Genomic DNA, 14,186 nt, shown 5'->3' with positions numbered 1-14,186 from the left:
GGAGAGTCCCATGCCGCCCTGCGCCCACCTCCCTCTTACTTCCTGTCACCGCTGCTTGCTGATGTCCCCTAGATAAGGCACGACTATGCCTTTTCCACCAGCGTTTTCTCAGCAGCATCTGGACAAGTGTCGACCTTTATCAGGCACTCAAATATTTGCTGAATGAATGAATACAGCTAAGGGAAATCCAGAAAGAAGGGATGGTTGTGTTTAGCCTCCTTTAAAAGGAACACTGTTTGCTAAACACGAACACTGCCAGTTGGAGGTCAGAGTGGGGCTGTTGCAAGCTTCTGTGGCAATATTCCCTTGTATGGTGCTTTTAGTGGGTGGCGTGTATCTCCAGAGGTCTGGTGCAGCAGGGGAGGGGCCCGCTGTGAAGGCTCTGTCATCTCAGGCTTTCAGGACATCGGCTTGGGCTTGCAGTTGAATGATGTATTTTTTTTCTTTCTGGACTTTCCTCTACTGACAGATTTCCTAAGAATTCAGGTAGATGCTCTTGTGCCTATCTTTCCTCTGACGTGGCTCCAGAATAAAGTATCAGGGACCCTCGGGCACAGCAGATGATACCAAGGCCAGTCGGTATTGTTATTTTCTTTAACCTTTAGATTCTTGAGCAGCAGCTCCAGCAGATGAAAGCAACTTACCAGCTAAACCAAGAGAAGTTGGAGTACAACTTCCAAGTGCTGAAGAAGAGAGATGAAGAGAGCACGGTGATTAAGTCCCAACAGAAAAGGAAAATCAATCGGTGAGCGAGCATGAAGATCATCGACCCTTCCATGCTGAGGACGGAGATGGGGATGAAACCTTCCCTTCTGGAGGAGTGGAAGCTGTTACAGATTTAGCTAATTCTTAATTAAGAGAGATTTTTGTTTTCTGTGTTTTTTTTTTTTTGAAAAGATAATATTTCAACTGCTCCCCGACCCCCCCTAGAAAGAATGTACAGCAAAAAGTCCGTCTCTGATCCTCCACTTTGTGTGGTCCCTCTTTCCCACCTCCTTGTTTCTTCCAGAATTTCTTTGACCACATACAAGCAAACACGGATAAATCTTCTCACCGGCCCCCTCTGTTTGTAAACCAAATGATAGCCTTCTATACACACGGTTTTGTGTCTTGATGATGTTTCCGTACCAGTTCATAGAGAGCTCTCACATTATTTCTTAGGTTGCCTAACCTCCACTTGCACATACTGTGATTTAATGACCCTGTGGCTGGATGTCTAGATTGCTTCTAATCCTTTGCTGTTGCAAGTAATACCGACATAGGTCCTCATGTGGTGTCTCACGTTGCATATGCACAGAGCTATCCGTAGAATACCTTCTCAACTTGTTATTACAGAAGTGGTACGTGTGCATCTTAGAGAATTAGGAAATAACCTAAGTGAAAGTAAGATGAAAACATAAAACAGTATATTCCTACCACCAGGGATTAAGTGTATAGTGTATATCTCTCTGGATCTCTCCTCTCTCTCTCTCTTTCTCTCTCTCTCCGTCTCTCCATCCATCTATGATGACCACTAATCTGTAGAGTCAGTGAGAAAAAGTTCTCTGGGATGGCTTCCTGAAGTAGTGAAACAGTGAAGGGGAGAGGGATGTGAATTGGTAAAAAGGAGTTAAGCCTCTGGAGTAGATGGTGCCAGAGGCAGGAATGAAGGTCTGAAGGCAAGGAAGTAGGAGTCAGAAAGTTCCATGTTTGGTGAAAGAGCCTGCATCGTAGGAGAGGGGAGGTTGGTGGGTCGGGAGGTGGGCGGAGGTACGTGAGGCAGACCTTGGTTTGGATCCGAAGGGCAGAAGGATGAGTGGCATCATCCTCGCCATCCCTTCCCTGGTTCTGCCCTCTGATTTGGAGCCTGGCGTTTCCCTCATCAGCAGACCTTGCTGCTCGGGTGTGCATGCTAACGCTTTCTCTTCTTGCTGTCCCCGCCCCTCCATGTTCCTCCCCACCACCTCCAACACTCACAATTTGACCTCTGACCCAGAGCTGGACAACCTCCCCCTGTAGGTTACCAACAATGTCCTTCTGGCCAAACGCTGTGGCCCTTCTTGAGGGCCCTTTTTCGCCTTTTGGCTTTTATGACTAAAATATCTGCTCTTCTGTCTCAGTGGATTCCTAATTGGTTTCCTTTGGTGGTTCTGTTTTTTCTTGCCTGATAAGATATTCCAGAAAGCATCCTGCCCCTTTTGCTGTATCATTGTATCCCCTCCACCCTCTATACCAGTCTCGCGGCTTTGAGTAGGACTTCTTTCCTGATGATTCCAGCTTCACCTCCCCGCTCCCCACCCCGCCTCCTCACTTCATCGGGACTGCCAAGAACCAGTTCGGCTTGGAGAGTTGCTGTCAAGGCCAGTGGACGTGTTTTGAAACCAAGCTTGCCTACCTTCCTGGTTTTCCCATCCTCCACCCCTCTCCCCTCCATCCCTGGCTTCCAGCCAGTCACTAAGGATGTGACGTGATGTTTTGTTGAGTTTCTTCAGCCCCGTGGCCATCCCTTCCTGTCCGTCCCCTGTCTTGCCCAGACGTGCAGTGTGCACCTGGAGTTGTATTTTGGTTTTATGAGCTTCTGTGTTTAGATGACACATAGAAACTCCTTTACCAGGTGACATTGGGAAAAAGACTTTGGGATGGCTACTTAAAGACATTTTTTTTTTTTACACCTATACGTGGTTCGTCTCCTAGAATGCTGTAGTTAAGAAAATGAACCAGATACTGCTTTTTATCAGAGTCCAAGTTAAGTTGCTTTTGCATTTTATTGAGGATGAAAACACAAAGGATGGATGTTTGTATGTTTAGGGAGCTTATGATTATTTCAGAATGATGCTTAAGAGGGAAAATTTTATTTTTAGGATTTTTAAACTGAAAGCACATAGGCCTTCAGACTCCCTATTCCAGTGTAAACGGGACGCTGATGTAAGATACCTCATCACTGGTCTAAAGTCTGAAGAATGGCCTTGGGTCTAAAAGTCGTGCCTGCCATGCGTATTTCATAGTTTCCGCACACAGAACTCCCAGAGCAGTGAGATGTGGAGATGCCTGGACTCGTAGTGCCCTTTACCAGGCATCACTGTGTCTCACTGTGCTGGAATCTTCTGTCACTGAGGCCAGGGTAAGTTCCTGCCTCCTCACCCCTTGGCTCCCCTGGCATCCTTTGTAAGCCACCCCCACAACGCTTTCACTCTACCGTGATGAGTGTTTGTCTTCCTCTCTGGCTGGGCAGATTGTGCCCTCAGTCCAGACGTATCCTTGTATTCATCTTTCGATTCAAACATATCTTGGTACACGAGAGATCTCTCAAGTGAATGAATGAATGAGTTATTGGACTTGTGAGCCAGGTCAGCTTTTTGAGGATGGAGGACGCATATATCATAGACTTATGGTGCGAGGTTTTAATTTTTTCCTTTCTAGTTTCCTTGTTTTAGAAGTGAAATGAACATCCAAACCATGGCAGTGGAATCATTGAGATATGCTAGTTAAATAATGTGAGGCTGGCCCTGGATGCGAACACACTCCCAGATGGCATGTTGAGGATTCAGTCACACTCCCAAGCAGGAGACTGCCCCTCAGTGGGTCTGGGCTTCTGGACTGTTCTAAACGAGTTTAGTTCTGGACAGTCCCCTTACCTCCTGCTGCCTGCCTCTCCTCGATCGCCAACAGGGCAGCTGGGTTTTGGAACCAATGGGAGGGGTTTTGGCCCTTGCACAAATCTGGCCCTGGGTTCTGCAGAACTGCGGGAGGTAGCTGAGAGGAAGGTACAACACGGCTTCTGCCCAGCTACTGATGAGCCTCTCTCCGTCCTCCTAGCCTGCATGATGTACTTAACAATCTGAGAGCAAAATACACCAAGCAGATCAGGCAGTTTCAGGAGGAGAACCAGTCACTAACCTCGGACTACAAACGCCTTGTGACGCAGTTCAAGGAGCTACAGAAAGCCATGAGGTACCTGAGGGACCTGGGTCCCACGGCACGTGCCCTAGAACAGAGGTGGGCCCAGGCACGAAGGGTCTTAGTGGGCTGTCTTCCCTGCCCACTTGACACCCTGCTGCTTGACACCCGCCCCTTCTTGAGCCTTGTGGGGACGGCCTCCAGGCTATCACAGGTGAGGCTAGCACCCCAGGCCCTGGATGTACCCCAGCTCTGCCTCAGTTCTTGCCCTAATGCCAACTGAGGGCACCCTGGCCAGGCCCTGGGGTCCGTTGGTCATGCTGAGCCACTCTCCTTCACAGGCATTTTGCTCTCATTGATGACAAGCGGTTTCGAGAGATTTGGCTGATGAATGAAGAGGAGGCAAAGGATCTGATAAGCAGAGCCTTCGATGTGGATAGGATCATCCACACCCAACATCTGGGGCTCCCCTGGACGGCACCTGACTTCTGGTTCCTGGGGAACGTGGGACCTATATCTCAGCAGCAGCAGAGGTCTGCAACACAGATTTTAGAGGAAGTGCTGATGCAAACAGGTGACTGGGATGGAGCCCTGGAGTCCTAGAGCCGGGGTGGGGGTGGGGCTCTGAGACCATCGGGTCAACCCACTCATTTCACAGACAAGCAAACTGAAGTCCAGAGAAGGGGAAGGGGTCTCGTAGCCTGGAGGTTCAGAGTCTCTAATTTAACCCACGGCTTTACCCTCTTCCCTCTATTATAATCTGGTAGTTCTATCTAGAAACTCGATCAGATTCAGGGTCAGTGTAGTTTTGCTAAGTATACTGTTGAGTATCTCCATTGGGATAAACTAACGTCAAGTTGTCTCTCTCTTTGTGAAAATAGCAACCATTGGTAGTCATTGTCTAAGAGCCATTAATTGCCTTAGGGCTTGCACAATGGTGATATTCTAAATTCTGTCATATGTCTTCATATATTAGCTGGAATACTTCTGAAAAGAGACTCTTCTCCTCATCAGCTATTTCTTACCCTGAGATACAGTTCATACAGGAAAAACAGAATAGATGCTTGTCCTTTCTTTGTTTAGTAGCTTTCCAAATAAATGGGTTGGGTTTCTAGCATCTTCCAAAAGTGGCCAATGACATTTTATAAAACAAGTATCATTATGAACGTATTGGATTTAAACAGATCTGATGTGTTTGGGTTTATTGCACTCATGATCCTTACTGATGCTCGAAATGTCCCACCTTTGGCCAGTAGGGGTCTCTTCACGTTGGCTTCTGGGTCCTTCTGACACACCCAGGTGCCCCACAGATTGCCATCTCTTAAAGTCACTTAGAATAGTCTCTATTTGGTTAGGTCACCATCTGAATACATATTTAGGTCTTTTTGTTTTGTTTTACTTTTGATAGTTAGGGATTGCTTTTTGAAATTTAATTTTGTTTTATAGTTATATAGAATATTTACATGTTTTCAAAGTCAAAGGTACAGAATGAGATATACTCAAAGAAGTGTAGTTTTATCCTCTCTGTTCTATTTTATCCCTCTTCTAAGGTAGTTCTCTAAAAATGTATGTTTTCTCTTTCCATTGATTTTTAAAACAAATATGTATATATAAATTTGTTTTTACTTATGTACACTTAAACATTTTTTAATGTTTATTTTTGAGAGAGAGAGACAGAGTGCGAGTGGGGGAGGGTAGGAGAGAGGGAGACACAGAATCCAAAGCAGGCTCCAGGCTCTGAGCTGTCAGCTCAAGCCCACGAACTGTGAGATCACGACCCGAGCCAAAGTTGGATGCCTAATCAACTGAGCCACCCAGGTGCCCCCGTATGAAAACATTTTTAAATTTCTAATTTTAATTAAGAAAATATTGGCTCTTGCCATCAGCTGCCAGTTCTTGCTGATAAGTGAGGCCACCACTGACTACCATTGCTTTGGCCACTTCGGATCTGCCGTGGGTTTAGGGGCCACATAGCAGATGTGCTAGATTTATCTCTAAAGTGAAAATAAATAGGTTCATCCTCTCCCTTCCACTCCCTGGTCATGGCCGGGTTTTGAACATGACGTTTCCAGGTGGTTGGAACTTGGGAAGGTGAAGCATCATAGAATGGCAGAATTCTCCAGAGAGTCTCTTAGTCCAATCCCCAGCCTTCCTGGTTTTCCCACATACCAGGCTTTCGTTAGCTTTTTAAGAGGTATATTTTCTCAAGGAAAGGCATTCAGCTGTTTCTCAATGTCCACAAGTCCAAGCAGCTATCTTCTTTTTCTCTCCCACCCCATCTCCTCTCTGCCCTGTCTGCAGAAGAGGAGGGGACAGAAGAGGCCACCTCAGAAGCAGAGTCCTACCTCGACCTGCCAAAGCAAATTTCCATGAAAACGACCAGGAAGATCCTGATGCTTCTGTGTGACGAGTCGGTGAGGCCGGCCACACGGGGCTGCACCAGGGGGACTCCTGGCCGGTGGCTTTGCTGACCTTCTGCTCTGGCTTCTCATGTGCTGCTTCTGACGGCCCTGGCCGGGCTGGACGTGGCCGGGAGGCAGGGGTGCATGGGAATTCGGGAGCACAGCTGGGGTCCCTTACCCGAGAGGCCATGCCTCAGAGCTGCCCCAGCTGGCAGACGGGTCCTCCCTTGGTGGGTCGGCCCACAGGCCCCTGCTAATTAAAAAAAAAAAAAGAGCTTGTTCTGCAAGAGAAGGGGTGCCAGCCTCTCCTCTGTGAACCCACCTGCCAAGTAGCGCAGCCACAAGTGGCGTGGCCTTTCTCTGGGACTCAGCTTGCGATGACCCTGGGTGGGTCAGGCTTTAGCTACCTGTTCTGTATGCTAGCAAACCTTCCAGATTTAGCGTGAAGGGTGTGCCGGGGCTGGTTCAGCTGGGGTGGGGGTGTCACCAGATGTGACCAGTGCACATTTAGGTCCCGCAGTTCTGAGAGGAGCTGGCAGCCTCCCGTCCCCTTGGGACAGTTGTCTTTGGCCAAGAGCTGGCTCTTGCCCCTGAGGGGGCTCCTGCCGAAAGGGACGGCAGGCAGGGTCTCCTCTCTCTATTTGCAGGCCTGCTGCCAGCGGCCCCCCTCCCAGGAGCCCTCCCCGAGGCGTTCCCAGCTGAGTGGATGCCGGGCACCCAGTCTTCCCATCCACTCCCAATTCCATGCGCACCGTGTTGTGACATGGTGTGTCCAGCAGCCTCCGTGCCCTCCCCTCCTCCGGCTCAGTGCCGCTGCCCCGTTCTATAGATACCTGAGGGCTGGCATAGGAGTGCAGTGACACTGGATGGGTGGGAATCTGTGACTCGATCAGGTCTGGACTGCTGTGGGGAACTCGGGTATTTGCCCGGTGGCTTGTGGGTGAGGTGAGGCGGCACCCTTTCTGGGCGGGAGGGGGGAGCTAACTCCATGATGAGCATTGGGTCCTTAGGCCTCCTAGGAAGGCTTTGCTCCGGGGGCCCTGCTGCCCAGTCTCATCCCTGAGGTCCTGCGCTGCGGAGCCACCGCTGGCTGGTTACACAGAAGTAAGCTGCAGCCCCTCGCTCCGGTTTCCCATCCCTGTCTCTGACGGGAGGTGTCCTCTTCCTTCTCAGGGTTTCCTCATAGAGAGCAAGCTGCTGAGCCTTCTCCGTCCCCTGGAGAAGAGCGAGTCCTATCTGCTGAAGTTGGACGCCATCTTCTCAGTGAGTCCCACCGGGCTGAGTTGACAGGCGGTGGGGAGGAAGCTCATTCTATGACAGCCCCCTGTGCTTTCCCAACATTTCCTCCATCCTGGGAGTAGATACGGGGCTTCCGGGGCTTCCCTGGGCTGTCACATCTTTCCCTTTCCTTATTCTCCATGCAACAAGTTGGCTGCGGAGTTTAGATGTCTCCCACCCCGACCCTTCTCCTACCAGCTTCTCTCCCTCATGGCCCAGCTCTCAGACTGTAGGTTCTCCCCTATACCCTTAAACTCGGATGTGTGTTCAGCCTCCGTTAGCCTCCTCGTACCCACCAGGCCCGTATGGAGCGCTCCCGGACTCGGAGCGCTGTTCTTTTCTGCCGTGGTCTCGCTGTGCTGCCTCAGTGTTGAATGGCCTCACTCTGGGCCATGGCAGGTGCGGGGGGAGGTTCAGGGGAACAAGCCAAGCCTCCCGCTCTTAGGGGCTGAGGGTCTCTGAGCTGCGGCAGCGGCCGGTGGGCTTCTTGCTGTGGTGTCTGAGCAGTGCTCCTGTTTCCCCCCAGGCCCTTGGAATTGAAAGTGAGGACGACTTGTATAAACTGGTGAACTTCTTCCTCAAATACCGAGTTTATCATTTACACTCCAGTCAGGTAATGTGACGTTCGATAAAAAAGAGAGCGTTTGAAATTCTGGAAGCCCCAGAGGGCCTTGTTGTCTTTGAATAATACTCCTGGAAAAGTAGTGAGGGTTTTATGTCAGAGATAGCTAACTTAGTGTCTCCCTTATTATTGCTACTTTTTGTATTTGCCGGTGGGAAGAATGGCTGGGGATGAGAGGCTGTTCTCATACTAAGGCCCGAGGCATCTTATCCTGGGCTCTTCCTCAAAGCCAGGCCTCAGCCACTCTGAGCCCCGGGCCCTCCAAGTTCTGGATATTTTGATTCTTAACACTTTCCCACAAAACAGAGCCCATTTGTAACAACTACCTTGATTGTAATGGATTATTCTGAAGAAGTCATCGTGTTAAAAAATATTATGAAGTTTTAATTTAAAAATTAAATTAAAATTAATTTAAAAATTAAAACTTGATTAAAAATTACTTCTAGTATTCTTGGTCCCCGGGGGAGTATCCTGCTAATGCTTCTGGAAAAGGGTTGGCTGGGCCTGCGGGGTGGCATCAGATTTCTGCTTAGGTCATGAGCTTGTGATTAGTGGGACTGAGCCCTCCAACAGGCTCCATGCTGACAGCTCAGAGCCTGCTTGAGATTCTCTCTCTTCCCTTTGTCCCTCTCACATGCAAGTGTGCTCTCTCTCTCAAAATAAATAAACTTAATTCAAAAGAAGAATTGAAAAGTGAAAAAGAGTTGACTGAGTGAATAAAACCCAGAAGCCAGAAAGAGGGAAAACTAGAATCTAGTTGATGGGCATTAAAAAAAAAAATCCTGTAAGGCAAAAATCACCGTAAGCCAAGTGAAGATACAAATGACAGCTGGAGGAAATTTAAAAAAAAATTTTTTTTAATGTTTGTTTATCTTTGAGAGAGAGAGAGAGAGAGAACAGAGAGTGAGCAGGGGAGGAGCAGAGAGAGTGAGGGAGACAGAGAATTCAAAGGAGGCTCCAGGCTCTGTACTGTCAGCATAGAGCCTGATGTGGGGCTTGAACCCATGAGCCGTGAGATCATGACCTGAGCTGAAGTCGGATGCTTAACCGACTGAGCCACCCAGGCGTGGGAGGAAATATTTTTAACTTATATTGCACTTAAGGGTCAGTTTCCTTAATATACAAAGAACTCATAAAAGCCAATCAGAAAAAGACAGCAACAAGTCCAGGGAAAAGACAAGGGATACGAACAAATACAATACAAGTAACTTTTAAACATATGAAAAGATAACCAGGCCTCTTGTAATAAAAGAAGTGCCAATTAAAATCGCCCCAATTCCATTTTCACCTGTCAGGTTGGCAGGACTCCACAAGCCTGATAGCACAGAGTGATGGCCGAGCGTGGGGGACAGGCACGCTCGGAAGTCACTGCTGTGAGAGTCAGTTGTTGGAACCTCCGTGGGGGGCCATTTGGTGGCACCAATTACAGAACCATACTCACCCTGCAATTCTTCTTCTAGGATTTCCTTCTGCAGATGTATCCCCTTCCGTTTGAAAGAATGTGTTTATTTGTAGCTTATTCATTGCAGCACTGCAGGAAATGGGAGAATAGTGATAATGACCTACAATTCCATCTTGAAGGAACTGATTACCTACAAAGTGGTGCATCTACACAACAGAATACTAATGCAATTTAAAAAAAAAAAGAACAAAGAAATTCTTTACGTATTTATGCAAAAAGGTCTCTGAGGTTTATTGGTATGTGAAAAACGCAATGTGCAGAATTGTATATATAATAGAGTATTGTTTATGTCAAAACAGGAGAGGAAGCGTGTGCCCGTACAGACATAGTCTTTCTTTGGGAAGATAGGTAAGAAACTGATGAGATCGGTTTGCCTGTGGGAGATGAACTGAATAAACTACAAGACAGGAGTTGGAGGAAGAATTCTTTAAAAATTCAAGTGTAATATGTATTCAAAAATATATATGTACACATATAGCGTAAGCTTTATGGACTTCAATAAAGTGGACACCTATGAATCCCAATCTAGAAATAGAAGATTATCACTGTTTGGAAGCCCCCATGCGCCTCTCCCTGATGCCATACACCCTCTTTCCCCCACCCTTTCTCCCTTCCTGAAAACATCTACCTTTGCATCTGTTCTATAACTTTCTGTAAACTTTTCTGTTTTTTTCTCTGTCTTCATACACTAATGCTTGTTGTGCGCCCCAATCCATTGTCACCCTGGCGCCTTTCTCTGGATCAGCCCCTGGAATCTGTCACCCTCACAGGAGCAAACAAGCCTGACGTTGGCCCTGGACCCAGGAGAGCAGACACACCTCGAGAGACAGCATGAGGGAAGCCTTGTGGGAGGGGAGCCAGAAGAGAAGGAGGACCCCCCTTCTTCCACGCTCATCCACCCCAACGAAGTCCTCAAGGTTCTGGAGGCCTTTGTCATGGGTCTGAGGAAGCCCAGGTGTGGTGATGCAGGGTTTGCTCGAGGCCCAGGGAAGCCAGCTGGGCAGGGGGGAAGGACCCGGGAGGGCTGGAGGCTTCGGTGGAAACGGATGAAAGGAAGGGGTGTAGAAGCGATTTGCATCTTCTCATTCGTCATTCATTCCACAGTCATTCACTGGGGTCTGCACTGTGTCAGGCCCGTGGAGATTGGAACCTTGTGATCGGAACCATGGTCAGAGCCCACACCCGGTGTTACATATGGCAGTCAGAGAGGGCTTTAGGAAGAGACGCATCAGAACTGGATCTTCCTAGGTGGATCTGGTGGGGGAAAGGGCATTTCAGGGGGTCACAGTGTGGAGAAAGGCCTGGTGTGTTCAAGAATCACAACAGAGAGGTGTGGCTGGGGCTCAGGGTCTTGGGAAATGGGACTGGTGGGTAGAGGAGGCAGACCAGAGCTTGGAGAGCCTCACCGGCCATGGTCAAGGTCTTTGCCTTTACTCTTGAGTGGACCGGAGCCAGAACATGGTCTTAAGTAGTGGGGGAGCCATGATCAGGCTTGCATTTTAGAAAGATCCCTTTGGGGGCAGGGAGGGGGGTGACACTGGATACAAGGGGGGCAACAAGAAGGTTCGTTGAAGTGGAGACCATGATATCCTGGATCAAGGCTCTCCTCGAGGGGATGCCGAATTTTGAGAGCTGTTTTAGATGCATTCGTAAAGGAAACAGGCAGAGCAGTGGGATGTAAAGCCAATGAGGTAGACTGGCCGAGAGAAAGGGGGTGGATAGAACCCCAGTGATGCTTTCACAAAGTTGTCAATGGCACCAAGAATCAGGAACGCTGATCATAAACACGTACACTTTCTGAGAATCTGCTGTAAACCGACAGACTTGCACAGCTGAGTGGGAAGGGGGCAGGTTTACAGGCAGAAAGTCCGGGAGGGACAGGCAATGCGTGGCTGGCGCTGCACGGGAGCCTTGGGGGGGGGGGGGCATGTGTGCCTGTGGAAGGTGATGGTGCTGCTGCTCTTAACCCCCAGGGACTCTCCGGCACCAGTGAAGCTGGTGAAGTTCATGCGAGATAACTCGAACGACTCTGCATATTGGGAGGCCCTGGCCACGGTTATCCCTCCCGCCACGCAGAACCTCTGGGACGCTTTGTACACAGCCTTGGAGAAATACCAGTAAGTGCGTATGTCACAGCCCAGGAGGAGGAGGGAACCAGGCTGTTGGTGAGGAAGGATCTGCTTGCGGCGGCCACATTTGCTACCGCCCTGGCCTGGAGAGAAAAGCTGCCTTTGGAGGGAAGGCTCCTGCTGGGGGCTCATATGGTGTTGGGCGGCCGGCCCTGCGCTCCCTGTTCTATTCCTAGCCTGGCGTGTTCAGGGCAGGAAGGTCGCTCGGGTGGGTAGAGCTTCTGAGGCCCTCTCCCAGCTCCAACCAGAACAGAAACACAGAGATCCTGGCCCTTGCTTGGTAGAGGATGGAGGGTTCAATGTGCCTCTACTGGATTTTTCCACCCAAAGCCTCGTCCTGACCCAGAGGGCCAAGCTGCTGATGGAAAACCTCGCCCTGGAGCAGCAGAACACGGAGCTCCAGAGGCTGCTCCAGCAGTACCTAGATTCCAAGGTGAGCGGTGGGGGCCGTCTAGGGAGGGTGGGCAGGAGGCCATGGCAGGAAGCGGGACTGGAGCCCATATTAGGAAATAGAGACCCGTCCCTCACCAGAAGCCAGGGAGGTTTGGGATGTGCCATAAAATATCAACCATCACACCTCAAGTTGGCCCGGAATTATCGGGCAAGAGAGTGAACACTGCCCGAAGTCTCCTCCAGGACACATGGGTTGTGATAGTGCCCTCTTGATGCCCATGGTCTTTGGCGCCAGGTGCTTGTGCGACGCATCTCGGAAGCAGGGCCCAAGCCCGTGAGAGCTCCACGGCCCAGAGAGCCCTTCCTTGTGAAGTTTCTTCTTTGGTCTCAACAACCCCCTGGTGAGGTCGACAGGGCACAAATCACTCTCCCATCAAACTGGGAGGCTCTGTGATGAGCAGAGCCCCGGGCTCTTCCCACACTGGCAGGCTGGGTTCTCTGGCCTGGGGTGTGACACGGTGAGAGGAGGCTCCAACTGGGCAGGTCGGCCTTGGCCCCCACGCTCGCCCACCCCACTGATATTTGGGGCAACTTCCCTGTGACCGTCTCTGCTCCTAAGCTTGGCATCCATTCGTAACACAGTTGCTGGCTCTGTTCTACTAGTATGGGGTCCTTCATGTGTCACTGAGGCCGTGGGCAGGGAGGGCTGTGACACTCTGGGCTGAGGGTACATCCTCCATCATCAGCCGTGTGTGTGTGAGAGGTGGCTGAGGCCAGCCACAAGGCCGAGAACTGGGGATGTGTGGCCCCGCCGTGGTCTCAGGCCCCAGGCCACACCTGAACAGAGGATGAGCCTTGGCGTTGCGATGGCTTGTTGGTCTGTTACAGTTATTAGACTGTCCATGCTGTCGTTGATGCCACTGCGTACAAGAGGGTGGGGAGGAAGAAGGAAGGGCAGGGCTAGGCTGGGGATGGGGTGTGCAGGTGGCGGGGGGGGGGGGTTGGGAGTAGAGGGAAGATGTAAGAGCGTGGCCCAGAGCAGAAGGTTCAGATCGTTTCCAGAGGTTAGCTGTCTGGAGCAGAACCAAAGAAGCCTTAGGACTTCTCTTCCGAAGGAAGGCGGGCTGTGGGCTTTCCCAGGAAGCACTTGGGGGTGACATGCTTGCCGAGGTGTGGAGCCCCCAGAAGAGCAGACATATGCACCTGACCCCCAGTGGTCATGAAGTAGGAGGGCCCTGGGGAAGCTGTAATGACCTTTACTCTTTCTTTTCCAGATCAACTCTGAATTGCATGTCCCACCAACTCAGGTGTTACGGGCGCCCACAAAATAGAGCTGGGCGTCCACCGGCTGCTGTGCTGAGGTGTGTGCTGGCACCGGGGCTGGCATGGTCCACCCGGGGAGCCACTGGGGATGACTCTGGGCTCGCCAGAGCTCTGTGACGGGGCCTGCGGAAATAAGGCCACGGGAGGGTTACCTGTACCCTTCGGTCATGATTAAAGTCTTTAAAAAGTCGTGGCTGAATCTCTTTGAAGAGGTCAGGTCCAGTGAGACACCGGCCCATGACCCCACTGCTGTGTCACCAGGAGACTGTGTCCCCACCTCAGACTGTGGTACGAGAACGTCGTGTCCCTGGGAGACTGGGCCCCGGCTGGCGGCATGGGGCTCCCTTCTTGTATTTGGAGCGCATCTACGAGTGGAGGCTGCGGCTATGGGGCTCTTGCAAGGTCTCAAGCGTTCTGACTGTCCTTGGGCTGTAGGACCCTTTTAGTGAGTTTTGGGGTCCCTGGGTCCACCTGGTACAGCGTGAGGCCCCTCCTGTGGGCAGCCTGGGCAGGTGGGCCAGTGCCTTAGCCCCTCCTTGAAGCCTGGGCCACGAGGCTACCTGCCCAAAGGGGAAAAGCCAGAGGGGCTCGGGAGGTACTGAGTCTGCCAGCCTCAGAGACCTCGTGGCCCCGTACTGGTCCCCCAACCTGGCCAACTGGAGACTCGTCAGCTCAGTGTTTAATTCTTTTATTATTAAGCG

The 14,186-nt window shown here is 50.6% G+C and overlaps 1 protein-coding gene across 2 annotated transcripts in view; it reads left to right on the top strand.

Moving 5' to 3' along the window:
* Positions 1–13,675, top strand: part of DRC1 (dynein regulatory complex subunit 1) — a 38,341-nt gene extending 24,666 nt beyond the window's left edge. Inside the window, exons 8-18 of one of the 2 annotated variants that reach the window (XM_039238337.1) lie at positions 606–745; positions 3,796–3,930; positions 4,218–4,450; positions 6,178–6,290; positions 7,452–7,541; positions 8,083–8,169; positions 10,411–10,595; positions 10,745–10,825; positions 11,614–11,757; positions 12,100–12,202; positions 13,437–13,675. In XM_039238337.1, the coding sequence (XP_039094268.1) occupies positions 606–745; positions 3,796–3,930; positions 4,218–4,450; positions 6,178–6,290; positions 7,452–7,541; positions 8,083–8,169; positions 10,411–10,595; positions 10,745–10,825; positions 11,614–11,757; positions 12,100–12,202; positions 13,437–13,493 (1,368 nt within the window). In that variant the 3' untranslated portion in view covers positions 13,494–13,675. The remainder of the gene's footprint in view (positions 1–605; positions 746–3,795; positions 3,931–4,217; positions 4,451–6,177; positions 6,291–7,451; positions 7,542–8,082; positions 8,170–10,410; positions 10,596–10,744; positions 10,826–11,613; positions 11,758–12,099; positions 12,203–13,436) is intronic. The other variant, XM_039238338.1, reaches the window with a different exon arrangement.
* The last annotated feature ends 511 nt before the right edge of the window (positions 13,676–14,186 follow it).

Source organism: Hyaena hyaena, unplaced genomic scaffold (assembly GCF_003009895.1).
Source record: "Hyaena hyaena isolate Hyena2069 unplaced genomic scaffold, ASM300989v1 scaffold_138, whole genome shotgun sequence".
In the NCBI taxonomy this organism is placed as follows: Eukaryota; Metazoa; Chordata; class Mammalia; order Carnivora; family Hyaenidae; genus Hyaena; species Hyaena hyaena.
This window is presented reverse-complemented; position numbering and strand designations above follow the sequence as displayed.